The following is an 18052-nucleotide window of genomic DNA, read 5'->3' on the forward strand; positions in this document are numbered from 1 at the left end:
CCTCCCTACAATCCATTCAGAATTCTCAACTGCTCTGAATTATTAGCAATTCCCATCCCTCTACTTTGCTTCCGTTTGTGACCATGTCTTTGGCCTTTTGGGCTCCACATTTGTGAATCCCTCTTTATCTGAGTTTTTGGTCATTCCATATGGAATATGGATATGAAAATGGATATATCCAAGGAAATGTGTCCTATTGAAAAGGCAGGCAGATGGGCAAAGGGAACGGGATTGTTAATAAGGAATGAAATTAAATCAATAACAAGAAGCAATATAGGATCAGAAGGCATAGAGGATCTCTGTGGGCAGAGTTGAGGATCACAAAGGTAAAAAGACCCTGCTGGGAATTATCCCCTATCAGTAGTCAGGACAGAAAATAAATCAGGAGATAAAAAAGGCAATATTACAATAATCATGGGGGACTTTGATATGCAGGTGGACTGGGAAAATCAGATAAGTAATGGATCCCAAGAAAAGGAATTTGTGGAATATTTAAGAGATGCTTTTTTGGAGCAGTTTGTGACAGAGCCTACTAGAGAACAGGCAATTCTGGATTTGGTGATTTGTAATGAGGCAGACTTGACTAGGGAATTTAAGGTGAAGGAACCCTTAGGGAGCAGTGACCACAGCATGATAGAATTTACCCTGCAGTTTGAGAGCAAGAAGCTGGAATCAGATGTAATGGTATTACAATTAAATAAAGGTAACTACAAAGACATGAGGGAGGAGCTGGCCAGAGTTGATTTGTAAGACAGCCGAGCAGGGAAGACAGTGGGACAGCAATTGCAGGAGTTTTTGGGTGTTGTTCAGGAGCCACAACAGAGATTCATCGCAAGAACGAGGAAACATTTTAAGGGGAGGATGAGGCAACCATGGCTGATGAGGGAAGTCAATGACAGCGTAAAAGCGAAAGATAAAGCACACAAAGTGGGAATATTGATCCTTAAAGGTGGCAGCACAGGTGGAGAGGGTGGTGAAGAAGGCATATGGCATGCTTGCCTTTATAGGATAGGGCATAGAGTATAAAAGTTGGCGTATGATGTTGCAGCTACATAGAACATTGGTTAGGCCACATTTGTGTCCAGTTCTGGTTGCCACACTACCAGAAGGACATGGAGGCTTCGGAGGGAGTAGAGAAAAGGTTTACCAGGATGTTGCCTGGTATGGAGAGTCTTAGCTATGAGGAGAGATTGGGTAAACTGGGGTTGTTCTCCCTGGAAAGACAGGATGAGGGGCGACCTAATAGAGATGTATAAAATTATGAAGGGCATAGATAGGGTGAACAGTGGGAAACTTTTTCCCAGGTTGGAGGTGATGAACACAAGGGGTCATAGGTTCAAGGTGAGGGGGGCAAGGTTTAACACAGATGTCAGAGGGACGTATTTTACAGAGGGTGGTGGGGGCCTGAAATGCACTGCCAGGCAAGGTGATAGAGATGAACACGTTGGAATTGTTTAAGACTTATCTGGATAGCCACGTGAAAAGACTAGGAACGGAGGGATACAAACGAAAGATCTAGTTGGATGCATGAGCGGCGCAGGCTTGGAGGGCCGAAGGACCTGTTTCCTGTCCTGTTTTGTTCTTTGTAATTGGCAAAAGAAACAATGGAGATTGGAGAAGAAACTTCTTCATGTAGCAAGTGGCGAGGGAGTGCTGCAGTGACAGTGTGGTGGTTCGAACAATCTGCTGTGAAGCGTTGGTTGCACCTGTTGGACAGAACCATGCTGATTTTAATTACGTGCTCAATGGAATTTTGAAACTAATTCCCTCTGCCAGGTGCCAGTAGGATGGAGATGTTTGGCAGAATAGTTATCAAATCTGCATTTCCTTTCCTCATTGTAGAGGTGATGACACCATGAGCAGCAAGAGCACTGTACTGGATTGGAACAAGTACGTGTAAATAACTGTCTCCCATAACTGGTGCATCTAGGGCCGTTGGTGGTGTATGGAAAAGTTGGACACTCCTGCATTGCCTTTGCTGCAGTCAGAATCATGCCAAACAGAAAATATTTGTTTTAAAGATAAATTGGCATTGAAAAACCTGATTTCATAATGTTCTCCATTAATTTATGGTGGGCTCCTTATTTGCATTGAAGTTAGCAACATAATCCAATTTGGCTGTGTTTCTATGCTTTCTGGACTGTTTCTCAGTTAGACTAACTCTTTTGGTTATTCTTTATCAAACTCTTTTTCTTCCTCATTGATTGCCATTTTGCTCCACATGACCTCCTTTGCAAATATTTCTGAAAGATTTCGACTAAATCTAAGGTAAAAGCTGAAGCATTGTGCTGTACCAAATTTGACATAGAAGCATGATTCCAGTGGGTGGAACATTTTTCAACTTTATTTACGGCTTCACGATTTATGATTTGATAGTAAACTGCACTTTCTGATGCAGCTCATTAATATCTGGGGGTGGGGTGTGGGGGCGTGTGATGGTGGTGGTGGTGGCCTCTGTGTCTAAGTAACACAAGTCATTGGAACGTGAACTAAGTCATTCTCATGGCTTAAACACAACCTCAGCATGGGCAGCATAATGGTCCTTGTAAAAGGAGTCAAAGTCTCAATATTCAATCAATTCCTGAAAAAAAACTATTGGCCTATGCCGTCCTTGCTGTCTGGCCCCTCAAACCCTTCATGCTGAGGTGGTCTCAGGTGTAAGGCTGAAATTCATCTTTCTTTGGGAACCTAACCGGCCTGGAAGGTGAAGTGGGAGGTCTGACAATTCTTTTCCAACCTTATTTGAATAGCAACATTGGGTTTGCACTTGTTAGAAGTAAGTGGGAAAGTCCTGTAAAGCTTAGGAGTCTGTGAAACCTCATATCTCAGATTTTTGTCCCCTTTAGCTGACCCTTTTGCATTTAGGTATTGGGTACTTGGTGGAAGCAGGTTACACAAAATCAGCTCCAAACAATGTTTTGTGATGTTGTTTGGGTCTATAAATAATCAGGGAATGTTGAAGATTTTGAAAATGAAGTGAATGTGCGAATGGAGTTTCTGAGCATTCTCTGAAAACCTGACAAAGCTTATGTTTATGATTTTTCTTTATAGGAAGCTAATGTTAATTAAGTGAGCAAGATTAATTAAACTTTGAGAGCAGTCTCAATTTCTTTGCTTATCTGATGCAAGTGTTTAGTGAGTATGCTGGAGTGATAAGCCAGGCATTTTAATTGACCATTGTGATACAGTTCTTATCCTTATTTTTTTCCAGAGTCCTGCATTGAACTTGCTGTGGGAGAAGTGCTGCAGTGACAATGTGGTGGTTCGGACAGCGTGCTGTGAGGCATTGGTTGCACTTGTTGGACAGAACCACGCTGATTTTAATTACGTGCTCAATGGAATTTTGAAACTAATTCCCTCTGCCAGGTACCAGAAATCATTTAAGCGAGCTTTGGGTAACATTTTCGATGGACCGAGACATTTCAATTGCTTTCATGGATAATATCCTTTGCCATAGCATTGCATCTGACTGTGAAAGTTTTTATATTCCATATAAATTCACATTCACGACCTGTGTGAGTTTGGGAAGGCATTTAGTCTGCTGTGTGCAAAAAAAAGCTGTGGATGAGGATAACGTTTGGAAGAGCATAAGGTGCTTTCATTTCATCCAACCCATTATTATCAGTTTTAGCCAGATGTAGAGAGGGTAGGCCTCTATATAGCTTGAGGAATTAACACTTTGTCATCCCGTCTTGAAACTATAGAATGTGATAAAACTAGAGTGGAATCCCCACAGTGCAGAAGGAGGTCATTCAGCCCATCGAGTCTGCACCGCCAACAATCCCATCCAAGCCCTATCTCCATAACCCCATGTATTTACTCTGTTAATCTTTTTGACACCAAGGATCAATTTAGCATGGTCAATCAACCTAACTCGCACAACTTCGGACTGTGGGAGGAAACTGGAGCACCCAGAGGAAACCCATGCAGACATGGGGAGAATGTGCAAATTCCACACAGACAGTGACCCAAGTTGGGAATTGAATCTGGGTTCCTGGCACTGTGAGGCATCAGTGCTAAGCATTGTGCCACTGCGCCGATGTTTCTGTTTTATATATTGCTAGTTCTTTGGGAATTACTGAAAAATATACATCCTGTTGACGGTAAAATATTTAAAGGGTGCGTAAGACTTGATCGGTCTGGATGCTGCAGGCTGACCTAGCACCTATGTGCAGCTGACCAGCTGGGAGTTCTGGGTTCTCTTCTGTACCTATGCAAGTGGATAGCAGTGATTGAATCTCTTGCTTGCTTTTTGAGAATGGAGTGAACATATTTCTGGGGTGAAACTGAAACAGTTATTTTGAAAATACAGAACTACTCCCCCACGGGCTAGCTGGAGGAACGGAAATTATGGGCAGAGTGCCACAATTCAACTTTTCCAGTCACGTGTCCAAAAGCATTACCATCGCTACTAATCAAGATTGTTTTCTCTCTGAATCAGCTGCATATTTTGTTAATTTGCAATATTGTTACTTCAGAGTTAAGAACACAGCCGAAGCTAATGGATGCAAAATAGTTAAACTCCAGTACTCATCTTATGACAACCTGCATTGTGTGGATGTCTTTATTTCCACCACCTTACCTGATCATTCAATCCAAGTCTTTGTTACATGTTCACATTTTAAAAATGCTTTCCCATGGATTCACTTGTTATCAACTACCTGACATTCAAAATAATAGAGTTTTCCTTTTTGATGCTGCTTTAGAATATACCTTACTGAAGACGGCTTTACTTTATTGCAAACTCCTTCTCGTGATTGTTAGCTTTGCCAACATTTTCACTTAGTCTCACCCAGATTACTTTTGTTGCACTGTCTGTACACTTCTTGTGTACAAGTCTGCAAAGCCGAGGATTATGCACAATATTCCAAATTGAATATTAGGAGAGACTAAGGCAGTTAGGATTGTATTCTTTGGAGTTTAGAAGAGTGGGGGGGATCTCGTAGAAACTTAGAAAATTCTAACAGGATTAGATAGCATAGATTCAGAAAGAATGTTTCTGATGGTGGGGGAGTCCAGAACTAGGGGTCATGGTTTGAGATGAAGGGGTAAACTTTTCAGACTGAGGTGAGGAGAAATTTCTTCACCTAGAGGATGGTGAATATGTGGACTTCACTACCGTAGAAAGTAGAGGCCAGATCGATGTGTGATTTCAAGAAGAAATTAGATATAGCTAAAAAGATCAAGGGATGTAGGAGGAAGGGGGATCAGGATATTGAATTTGATGATTGGCTATGATCAAAATGAATGGTGGAGCAGGCTTGAACGGCCAAATGGCTGACTCTTGCATCTTGTTTCTGTTTCTATGAGGTTGTTCCTTCATTTGGAACTAGCTGTTGTTGAGTATAGGAAGGCCAGCTGAATGCTTAAAACCAAACTGGACTAAATGTAATGTCAAATTTACAAGCAGATGTAACTATGTACTTCTAAAAAGGGATGAATTTGCTGCTCATAAAACTTGACATGCAATAGTTAGCATTTTAAAACAATGCAAGATCAAAATTCAATGCATATAACATTTTAGAGAGATTGCTGTGAGCATGTAATGAGAGTGGAATGATTGAATTTGGGCGATAGGTTAGTAAAATTGAGGATAAAGCCTTAAATTCAAGTCTTCCTGAGATTGGATACATTTTTAAAAATTTTTCTCTGTGAATCAAAGTGAGGGGTGTAAGTACCGGAAAATGGAATTTATGGCCATTCCAGCCACCACAGTCCTGATATTTATAGGGCACGAGCAGGGCGCATATCAGTGGCAAGTAAAATTGGCAACCGTAGTATTGGGTGGGAGAGATTCGCAGTAGTAGGTTTGCTCCAGGAGCAGGAGAAGCACTCTTGCTCTTCCTGACCCACAAGCAGTATTGGCAAAGCACTTAACTCTGGATCTGGCAGCTGCCACCTCCTTTCGGCTGCTGAGTTTTCTGACCCTGGGGGGGGGGAACTTGGCTGACAGATGTTAAATTCAAATGGCTGACAAAATCTGAGGAATGGAGCCTCGTTTAAATATGATTAGTACCTACCAGTTTTTCTGAAGATTAAAGCTGAAGTAGGTTCTACATTGAAAGATGTTGTGAACCCTTTTTTTAAAAAATATATAAAGCCACTTCCAAACCTCTGCCCCTCACCGTGGGATTGAAACTCTTCTCGAGTAGCATGTTTCGATATTCGATGAAGCTCGTGGCTACAGGGTAAAAGAACGAAGCTCTCTACTTTGCAGTAGCAGTGTGCCCGGACATAATTTCAGAACATCGCCCCCTACTACATCAATTTAAATCTTAAGTTTATTTATTAATGTCAAAACTAGGCTTACATTAACATTGCAATGAAGTTACTGTGAAAATCCCCTTGTCACCATGCTCTGGCGCCTGTTCAGGTAAAAACTGAGGGAGAATTTAGCATTGCCAATGCACCTAACCAGCACATCTTTCAGACTGTGGGAGGAAACCGGAGGAAACCCACGCAGACATGGGGAGAATGTGCAAACTCCACACAGACGGTGACCAAGCAGGGAATCGAACCCAGGTCCCTGGCACTGAGGCAGCATTGCAAACTACTGTGCAGCCGTGTGTGATACTTATTTCCATTCCCTCACTGGGGCTGGTCTTAGTGATATGTGTTCGACCGTGCCAAATTAGGGACAGTTCTTATGATGTCGGCCCATGTCTACTATCAGTTTCTCAACTGAATTGTGACATAATTCACTTCATTGAGGATCCTTGCAACGATCAGATAGACTCCCATTTTTCTGGGCTGAACTGGAACTGAGATCCTGGAAGTGAGTAGCTACTGGTGGCGCAGTGGTTAGCATTGCTGCCTCACAGCGCCGGGAACCTGAGTTTGATTCCTGGCTTAGGTCACTGTCTGTAAGGAGTCTGCACGTTCTCCCCATGCCTGTGTGGGTTTCCTCCGGGTGCTCTGGTTTCCTCCCACAGTCTGAAAGACATGCTGATTAGGTACATTGGCTGTGCTAAATTCTCCCTCAGTGTACCCGAACAGGCACCAGGGTGTGGCGACTAGGGGATTTTCACAGTAACTTCATCGCAGTGTTAATGTAAGCCTACTTGTGACACTAATAAATAAACTTTAAACTTTTTTAAATTTAGGAACATAGCAATTAGGAGCAAAACTCGGCAAATTCGGCCCTTTGAGTCTGCTCTCATTCAATCAGATCGTGGCTGATCTCCTGGTTTCAAATTCACCTCCCCTCCTGTTCCCCATATTCCCTTCTCCCCATTTTTATTAGAATTATATCTGTCTCCTTCTTGAAACCATTTGATGATTCAGACTCTACTGCGCTACGGGGCAGTGAGTTCCACAAATTCACCACCTCTGCGCGAAGTAGTTCCTTCTCATCTCAGGTTTAAATCTACTGCCTCTCAACCCATACTTGTGATCTCTTGCTTGAGATTGCCCCATATGAGGAAGCATTTGGTCTCCATTTACTTTATCAATCCCTTTTTAAAATGTTATATACCTTGATCAGATTCCATCTCATCCATTTAAACTCCAGCGAGTATAAGCCCAAACTGTTTAATCTGTCTTCATGTGTCAACCTTTTCATCCCCAGAATCAATCTGGTGAACCTTCCCTAAACTGCCTCCAGTGCTATCACATCCTTCCTCAAATAAGGAGACCAAAACTGAACACTACACTCCAGATGTGATCTCACCACCACTTAATCCTCAGAACAAGACTTCTCCCTTATTTGGAGAAATACGATAAAGAACTTTGTAATGTTCAATGTCTAAATCTGTGCCACATTTCTAGGAAGCAAAATCACAAATTACCCTTGCTATTAAGACAAATATTTTGGAGAATCTTTTCTAATCTCTTTTCAGTCAATAAAATCTTCGTCAGTTTCCCTTAAATATATTGAATTATTGTTTTGAATTTTGAATTATTTTCTTCATTGTTTCTGAATCCCTTCACTATATTGAAATGTAATTATCTTCATTAGTAAGTCAGTGATGTTAATGTTTGGTTCATCTAACAGCTATGTTAAAACTTTCTTGAAGATCCAAAGATGTTGGGGTTAGGTTGATTGGCCATACTAAGTTGCCCCTTGATGTCAGAGCGACTAGCAGGGTAAATGTGTAGTGTTATGAGGATAGGGCATGGGTAGTATTGTTGTCGGTGCAGGCTTGATGGGTCAAATGGCCTCCTTCTGCACTGTAATGATTCTTTGACTCCATGGTCATCTGGAGAATTTGGTGAATCAGGCTTTTTGACAGCCATTGCAGAGAGTATTCCAACTGGTTCACTAATAAAGGAAATTTGTTGTCCTGACCTGGTCTGGCCTACATGTGACTCCAGAGCCACAGCAGTGTGCCCTGTGACACAGCCATGCGAGCCACTCAGTTAAAAGGCAACTAAGGATGGGCAATAAATGCTGACCCAGCCAATGATACCTGTGGCCTATGGATGAATAGAAAGAAAAATCTACAGCAGCAGACTTTGGTCCCAAAGCATACCATTGTAAATAATGAAAGTAACATCATTTAGCCCTTGTTCAAAGCAGTTAAAATTCCAGCATCGTATACTTACATGCTGGAAAAATACTGATTGTGATTAGCAAATCTCTTCTGATTTTATACAGTGTATAGAAAAAAAAGTCCCAGTATTTGCAGTACCCATGTAAATAAACTAATCAATGCTGTGTGTCTGGATGTGTGACGTGGGCTTCATAGAATCACATATAATCTACAGCGCAGAAGGCGGCTGTTTGGCCCATCGAGCCTGCACTGACAACAATCCCACTCAGGTCCTGTCCTGTTCCCGTAGCCCCACATATTTACCCTCCTAATCCCCATGCCATTAAGGGGCAATTTATCACGACCAATCAACCTAACCCGCACATATTTGGACTTCTTCATACTGACTCCAAGTCTCAGAAGGTCCACAATCTCCACTCACGCCTCCCAATTTGGTAGATCCCAATGTCGAAATTCAAAGAATTCAAATTTCATTGCAGGTTGCTCAGGGTGTTAATTTTGCCTCAACAATGTCACACGTTGAGTAACTCTAATTTTTCTTTTGCAGTAATGTTCAAGGTTTGATTAAAAGTATCGGTAAATTGCTACAAATGCAAGCACAGGGAACTGAACAAAGTAAAAAAACAGCGTATTCGTGCCCCTATGCCATCAGGTAAATATTTGGATTACATAATATTTTAATTTTGCTGTATTGCTTATTTCAATGCCATGGTGAACTCTATAGCTTTGAGATGCATCAACTGTTACAAAATAATAACATTTCCATATTACACAGGATCAGAATTCTACATTCATGAATGCGATAAATGCTTTCTTGTCTGCTTTACATAAATAAAGTCTTTACCTGGATCAACCTTCAGCACTGTCAATCCAGTTCCCACAGCACAAAACTGCCTACAGACCTGATGATTTGATTTGATTTGATTTGATGTATTATTGTCGCGTGTATTAGTATACAGTGAGAAGTATTGTTTCTTGTGCGCTATGCAGATAAAGCATACCTTACATAGAGAAGAAAACGAGAGACTGCAGAATGTAGTATTACAGTCATAACGAGGGTGTAGAGAAAGATCAGCTTCGTGTGAGGTAGATCCATTCAAGAGTCTGATGGCAGCAGAGAAGAAACTATTCTTGAGTCGGTTGGTATGTGACCTCAGACTTCTGTATCTTTTTCCTGACGGAAGAAGGTGGAAGAGAGTATGTCTGTGATGCATGGGGGTCCTTAATTATTCTGGCTGCTTTTTTTGAGGCAGCAGAAAGTGTAGACAGAGTCACTGGATGGGAGGCTCGTTTACATGGTCTGGGCTACAATCACGATCTTTTGTAGTTTCTTGTGGTCTCGGGCAGAGCAGGAGCCATACCAAGCTGTGATACAACCAGAAGGAATGCTTTCTATGGTGCATCTGTAAAAGTTGGTGAGAGGCATAACTAACATGCCAAATTTTCTGAGTCTTCTGAGAAAGTAGAGACGTTGGTGGGCTTTCTTAACTAGTTTAGCTATGACACCACTCAGCAAGTTAACTTTATTTCTCGGGCAGTAATCATGTTTCCACAGGCAATCGTGACATCAGAATATAAGAAATTAGAACCTAACAAGGAGTGCCACTCTCTTGGTGTTTTCCCCATATCTCTGCAGCTTCTTTTCTTCAAATATTTATCCATTTCTCTTTTGGAAGTGTTCACTTAATCTCTTTCCATCACTCTTTCCGCCAAATGTGTTGCAGATCACAACTTGCTGTGTCGTTTTTCTTCCTTATGTAACCTCTTGTTCTTTTGTCAGTTTCCTCTTTTTGCCACTGGAGACAGTTTCTTCTTTTCTCAATCAAAACGGTTGAGGACTTTAAACACCTCTGTTAAGTCTCCCATTGAGGTGTGAAGACAGTGCAGCACGAGGATGGATGGATATGTTGGGTGACTAGTGATAGGAACATGGAGGCAGGTGGTTGCTGACGTGAGATAATAAGCTGAAAATATCTGAAATATGGTCAACCAGAACTCGATACCCTTCTCATCAAGAAATAGCAGCTTGCCGCCTCCAGTTGGGCATGCAGCTGCCTGGCAGGAATTGCTAAGTTTCCTTTCAAAGGACAGCATTGACTTCATACTTGTCACATGTCTTGGCAATTTTCACATGAGGATAATGAATCCGTAGAACAAACCGCATCCTTGTATCTAATCTAAATCTCTATCTCCAAATTGTATAGGAATAATTGCCAATTCTCCATTCTAACTAGTTTCAAATAACCCTTCTATCTAATCTGCATCTAATCCCCCCGATTTTAAAAAAAAACTTTGCGATTGTAGAGAATTGTACTGCTCCACAGTATATAATCCTAACTCTTGGAGCCTCCTGTGATAACTTGCAGCTCTGATTTCATGTCATCCTGGTTGCCCCCACCTTCACCACCAGAACCTCCCCAGCCATGCTGTCCACTATTAGAACATAGAAAAACTACAGCACAAACAGGCCCTTCGGCCCACAAGTTGCGCTGATCATATCCCTACCCACCAGGCCTATTTATAACCCTCAATCCTCTGAAATCCCATGTACTCATCCAGAAGTTTCTTAAAAGACCCTAATGAATTCTCCTCCACCACCACCGATGGCAGCTGATTCCACTCACCCTCTGACCTCTGAATAACTTACCCCTGACATCTCCTCTTTACCTACTCCCCAGCACCTTAAACCTGTATCCTCTCGTAGCAACCATTTCAGCCCTGGGAAACAGCCTCTGAGAATCCACCCGATCTATACCTGTCAACATCTTATACACCTCTATCAGGTCACCTTTCATCCTTCGTCTCTCCAGGGAGAAAAGACCGAGTTCCCTCAACCTATCCTCATAAGGCATGCCACCCAATCCAGGCAACATCCTTGTAAATCTCCTCTTCACCCTTTCAATAGCTTCCACATCTTTCTTGTAATGAGGCGACCAGAACTGCACACAGTATTCCAAGTGGGGTCTGACTAGTGTCTTATAAAGCTGCAGCATTATCTCCCGACTTCTAACCTCAATCCTTCAATTGATGAAGGCCAGTACACCATACGTCTTCTTAACCACATCCTCTACCTGTGAGGCCGATTTAAGAGCCCTATGGACACGGACCCCAAGGTCCTTCTGATCCTCTACACTGCTAAGAATCTTATCCTTGATATTATACTCCTTCATCCCATTTGACCTGCCAAAATGAACCACTACATATTTATATGGGTTGAAGTCCATCTGCTATTTCTCCACCCAGTCTTGCATCCTACCTATGTCTATCTATATCTATCTATCTATTATGAGGGTTACTGGTAATGTAGACTTAATGTAGCAGTGTCTTTATGTAGCTGAAGTATAATTCTGTACTGAACAGTCTTGCAAATACCACCTAATTCTATCTGCCTCTCCTGTTTTCTACATAACAGCCTCATGAATAGAAACTCAGCTTTTGCTGAGTGTCTGTATTTGGCATGGATTTTGAATTTCAACAAGATAATGAAGAAAATCCAACCATTATATGCTATGACAATATCATGTTTTCTCTTGTTGATGAAACTTTATTGGCCTTGATGCGATTGTGTATATTTACTGATACAAATCTTTGAAGGTGGCATGAGAAGTTGATAAAGCGATATAAAAAAAACACGTGGGATCCTTGACTCTGTAAATAGAAGCGTGGCACTGAATCTTGCCTGAGCTGGTTGTGTGGATGGTGGGGTGGGTGATGGTGCAGATGTCAGGAAACCTGAAGGTTTAGATTATCTCTTCCTGTGGATTTGTGACGAGTAGTCAGCCTGATTTACAGGCTTGGCTTCCAGATGGGCAGAAAGCATTCTGGGCATGCAGTAAATTGCTTGGACGTTGGAACTGATGGTAGGGGAGCTTGAAGAAGGCAAGGGAACAAAAGCACTCATATTCTCCCCGAAACTGCTAATATTGCCCTGTGGCTCCAGGTTCCCGAATGCCTTGGCAACTCTCAAAACTGGGTTAAACCTGCAAAGCAGATTAAATCGAAGGTTGCCAGCATCAGTAAAATATTGAATTGACTAACTTGGTTCCTGGGAGCAGATTGGCTCCTTGCTTCCTGTCCCACTTTGTTGAATCTGGAAGTGGGTTTTCAGGTTTGGGGTTGAGATTTTTGAAGCTTTGGCTGCTTGCCCAATCCAAAAACCCCAATTTTTGGGTTTAAGTTTCAGCTCTTAGCGTTCAGAAGCAAGAGAAAGTGGCTGAACCTTTGCAAATTGCTGGTTAGACCTCAACTATTATGTTGTGCCCAATTCCAATAATGTGCCATTTTCAGAAGGATGACAAGATCTTGGAAAGAGCATGAGGAGATTCACTTCACTGGATTAATGCCAAGCATGAGAGACTTAGTTATACACAGTGGTAAGGGGAAACTGTGATTATCCTCCCTGGAGGAGAGGATGTTTAATAGAGGTGTTCTTAACCAGGAATGGTTTACAGAGAGTAAATAAGGAAAAACATTCTGCTGGCTGAAGGGCCAATACTAAGTTTAAGATAATTGGCACAAGAACCGTGAGGGCTTGGGGGACGGGGGGAGGTAGAAGTGATGGAAATGAGGAGAACTTGTTTGTTGGAACCTGGAATAATGAATGCAATTTCACAAAAACATTTGGAAGTAGATTCAGTGATATCTTTCAGAATGGAATTGTTCATGTAAATTGGAGAGGAAAGATCTGCAGGATTTCTGGAAAAAGAGCAGGGAAGTGCTATATTATAGTACCCTTGAGTTGGTATAGGCACAATGGGCCAATTTGTTTCCTCCTGTGCTGTAGAATTTCATGATATTTATAACTTGCAAGGTATAAAGTTGTGGGCAGCACAGCGGCACATTCGTTAGCATTGCTGCCTCACAGCGCCAGTGACCCGGGTTCGATTCCAGGCTTGGGTCACTGTCTGTGTGGAGTCTGCACCTTCTCCCCGTGTCTGTGTGGGTTTTGTCCCGGTGCTCTGGTTTCCTCCCACTACCTGAAAGACATGCTGGTTCAGTGCATTGGCCATGCTAAACTCTCCTTCAGTGTGCCTGAACGGGTGGCGGAGTTTGGTAATGAGGGGATTTTCACAATAACTTCATTGCAGTGTTAATGTAAGCTTGCTTGTGACATAAATAAATAAACTTAAAATAAACTTGAAAAAATATTTGAGAGGTCTGTAGCCTTCAGGATTGTTGACGTTTTATGAGGGAAAATCATTGGACTGTCAGGCACATTTTGGATTTGACGGGCAGTATTTGGATTACAGGAGATGCAAATAACCAGATATTGAACACTAAGACTTAGGGTTGAGCCCAGTGAGCCAGAACCTTTTGTCGCCAGTTATTCAACTTGAGAGCTTTTCAAATTCAATTCTGATGAATCAATTACAGCAGTGATTCCAGGGCCATTTCTTTAAAGAAAGAAATGCAGCGGCAAACTATTTTACAGCATATAATTTTGAATGTGTGTATTAAATGTTATGCATGCTTGAGATAATGTTGAGAAGCAAAAAAAAATGTTAAATTCTGACCATTTATTTTAATAGAATACACCCCTGGGTTTGTGACCAAAGGCTTTGGCTGTTTGGTGAAACTGTACTTCCTTCTGTGCATCAGTAGCTGTATTATAAATAATGCTGAAACCCCATTGATGATTATTTATTGTGGGCCCTGTGAACATAAATCAAACTCAGGCTCCTAAGAAGCTTTGGCGATCCTAACCAGAGGTGAAGGTGAACCGGAGGTTAAGCACACCCTTCACCCTGCATTTATTGCATCGTGATGGTGCTGCTTTGTGTCAGCACCCCGATTGTTATTAGTCTGAAGCATCTAACCTTGGACGGTGTTTCAGGAAAACAGAATAATTTTCTGGAACACCTCTCAGTATGTCCCAATGTTAATTCCACCCACTTCTCCATCAACCTCTCTCACTCCAAACTCCACCGTCACCGCCATCCCCTTTGCCTCCACAAAACTTTGTGATCAGGCAAGAATTTGACTTGGCCACAGGTCTCTGCTGGTGTTAGGGTAAGTCTGCATGCTGGAGCGCATCTGATTCTTCTTTCTTCTGGCTTCAGCCATTCCTTCCAGCAATTGAACATTAGAACCATAGAATTCCGACAGTGCAGAATGAGGCCACTTGTCCCATCGAGTCCGCACTGACTCTCCAAAAGAACATCTTACCCAGGCCCATCCCAGCACCCTATCCCTGTAACCCATGCATTTATCAAGGATAATCCCCCTTACCTGCCCATCTTTGTGCATTAAGGGACAATTTAGCATGGCCAGTCCACCTAACCCGCCTACCTTTGGACTGTAGGAAGAAACCGGAGCACCCGGAGGAAGCCCACGCAGACGAAGGGAGAATGTGCAAATTCCGCACAGACTGTCACCCAGGGCCGGAATTGAATCCGGGCTTCTGGCACTGTGAGGCAACGTGCTAACCACTGTGCCACTGTGCAAGTGTGACTATCGTGTGTCATTTTTCTGTTAGAATATTTCAGTGCTCCTGGCTACCATTCTGCGTCCCATCTTTTTAAAATAAGATTTTCCATTAGAAGTATAGACTGACTTATGACTGTGCAACTTTACATATTTCCAGTTCAAATTGCACAGATTAGCATTTCTTGTTTTCATGTATCTGGATGGAACAGATTGAAGTAGTTTCTGTTTAAAATTTAGAACATTTTGTTTTCCATCAGGTTGTCAGTTTATAGCAAAATAGTGGTTTTATTGCAGAATTGAGTGCAGTAGTGTTGTCTGAGTAAGATCTGGAGTTTAAAAAAAAATCCTCCAGTTAAAACAAGTTAAAGGACTCATTCACAATATGGTCATGCTAAAATAATTTGTTTTGATTAAATTCATGGCCAGTGAAGCAAAGAAATTGAGAACTTAAAACGTGAGGCATTGTCGTGGACTAGTACAGGGTTGAGATGGATTATCAGGGTAGAGATATGATAACCAGATATGTGGAGTTCAAATTTATCTCTTGTCATGTGGTATAATCTATTTTAATTTATCAGTAGCATTGTTTAGAGCTTGGCCTGACTGCCCTTTATGTGGTCATGCAAAGTAGCTTCCTTGCTTATTTTTGGCCTGATGTGTGCACGCACGCATGAAGGTGCATATGTTATTGTTCTGATACTCATAGAATGTGTCCTAGACTTTGGAACCAATTTTGCAAAACTTAAAATAGTCAACAAATCCAAATGGCAGCATTGTTGTTGCAAAGATGTGGGGTTTCTAAGGTTACTTGGATGTGGGGTTTCTAAGGTTTTTTCCAACCGGCTTTAAAATTGGGACAAATAAAAAGACTCATGTGACCTGCCACTTGCCCAACAGTAACCTGTGTGGTTTGAATGTTAGAAGTCAAAGGAAGATTTGTATTGTTTTACTCTCTGGAATTTAGAAGAATGAGGGGAGATCAAATTAACATATACAAGATGATAAAAGATATAGATAAAGTAGACGTGGAATGAATGCTTCCTCTTGCCGGACATTCTAGGATGAGAGGTCATAGTGTTAGGAAAAGGGCTAGCAAATTTACAACAGTTGAGTAGAAACTATTCTCGAAGGGTTGTGGATCTGTGGCATTCACTACACCAAAATTGTGGTGATACTGAGACAGTGGGTAAATTTAAGGAGGAGTTAGATTTTTAATTGGTAATGGGTTGAAGGATAATGGAGAGAAGGCAGGAAAATGGGGATGAGGACCATATCAGCCATGCTTGAATGGTGGAGCAGTCTTGATGGGCTGAATGGCCTAATTCTACTCCTATATCTTCTGAACTGATAACGTGCAAGTTTTTTATGCTCGGCAACAGCAGTTTCTGAGCTTACCCTGTATGGACTCTTGACTGTCCCAATGTCGGTATCAGGGTGTAAATATTGTGCTGCATACTGTTCATTTATTTCTAGGTGGAAAGGCTGTTGGGATAGCTAATCAAGGATAACTAATTAGCATTTCTACTTGGATGCAACGTAAGGTATTTCATGTTGTTGTGGGGAAGAGGGCTGACAAAGCCATCTTTGGGATCAGGTTCCAGGCTTTCCTACAAATCAATTAAAAACAGAGGTTCTGTGTGGTCAGCATGAGGCTGCTTGACTTTGCGAGCTATTACAGCTGGATGCTGAACAGACAGTATGTAATCAGATCATATCAATGGGTAATAAGTATCAGAGTGGAAAGTTCCTTTCTGGAGTTTCAAATACAAGTTGTCTACAAAAAAAAGAGTTTTATTCAGTAGTTACTTATTTGTTACTGTAAGAGATTAAAATCTTGTCATATCATTCTCCCAGATATCAACTGGAAGTTTGAATTTATTTTTAAATGTCTCCATAGAGATAGTAACATTGTGTTGTACGTAATTGTTGCAGACTGAAATGCAGAACTGTCTCAAATGTGCCATAAAATGCAGCATGAATGAACAGAACAAAATATTATTCTGTCAGTGGTTTAATGCTTGTGTTACTCATTGTTCTTAAAAGCATTCAATGAGGTAGTGATCCAAGCAACTGCTATAGTTTCCTGTCCTTCCAGTCATGTTCATTCTCTGCAAACCTTTGGATGAAGGCTGCGTCCACGGATGGATAAAATCTACCTTCTGAATTCTCTTCTGTAACTTCTTACCCAAAGAGCATTGTTAATAAAATTAGATTAGATGTTGACTTGTTCTGTCAATTTCAGTAATTGCCTTGATGTTAGTTCCTTGGCATGATCTTAGAATCATTAGAATTTTCCAGTGCAGAAGGAGGCTATTTGGTGCATCCAGCCTGCACTGGACAACAATCCCACTCAGGCCCTCTCCCTGTAACCCCATGTATTTACCCTGCTAACCTACCTTGACACAATGGGCAATTTAGCATGGTCAATCAACCTAACCTGCACACCTTTGGACTGTGGGAGGAAATCCAAGCAGACATGGGGAGAACATGCAAACTCCACACAGACAGTGACCCGAGGCTGGAATTGAACCCGGGTCCCTAGGGCTTGAGGCAGCAGTACATCGATGTCTCCATGTCACCCTTTTAAAGGCTTTGCTGCAACCTAAAATGATTATTATATTGGACCAAATCCTCATTATTTTATAAGGAAAGAAAATCAAAGTAGGTGTGACACAACTGAACTCTTTTGTTGACCTGATAAGGTTGAGAGGTGAGAAATAATATGAGACATAGTGTGTAAGGTTTGCTATTGATTTTAGCTTACAGTGTAATCAAGTTCAACATTTATCTTGTTAGTGTCTCCTCCTTTAATTAAAAACCATACCATTTCTCAGAAGACACTGTTTGAAGCATCATTAAGGTCCTGTCAGACAGAAGCATTCAATCTAAGCTATAACGACTTTATCCTGTGGATAAATGAGAGGAAAGCAAATTGCCCCTTTGTGTTAAATAGTCCTGAGAGACATCCAGCAAATGGCCTGACTCAGGTTAGACCAATAGTGTCCTACTTATCCCTTTCATCTTGGCTATTTGCTGTTTTTTTTAACCCATTATCTTCTGATGCTTTGCTTGGAATTAGCCTTTAATAGACGTGAGGTTGACAGGTGTATTCATTATCTGTTTGGTAATATGGA

At 41.6% G+C, this 18052-nt stretch overlaps 1 protein-coding gene across 3 annotated transcripts in view; it reads left to right on the top strand.

The window, feature by feature from the left end:
- focad (focadhesin) overlaps nucleotides 1–18052 on the top strand; it is a 218653-nt gene that overhangs the window by 22913 nt on the left and 177688 nt on the right. For all 3 annotated transcript variants that reach the window (XM_080188679.1, XM_080188680.1, XM_080188681.1), the window contains exons 4-5: nucleotides 3212–3366; nucleotides 9040–9144. In XM_080188679.1, the coding sequence (XP_080044805.1) occupies nucleotides 3212–3366; nucleotides 9040–9144 (260 nt within the window). The remainder of the gene's footprint in view (nucleotides 1–3211; nucleotides 3367–9039; nucleotides 9145–18052) is intronic.

Source organism: Carcharhinus amblyrhynchos, chromosome 5 (assembly GCF_965287045.1).
Source record: "Carcharhinus amblyrhynchos chromosome 5, sCarAmb.v2.hapA, whole genome shotgun sequence".
Classification (NCBI taxonomy): Eukaryota; Metazoa; Chordata; class Chondrichthyes; order Carcharhiniformes; family Carcharhinidae; genus Carcharhinus; species Carcharhinus amblyrhynchos.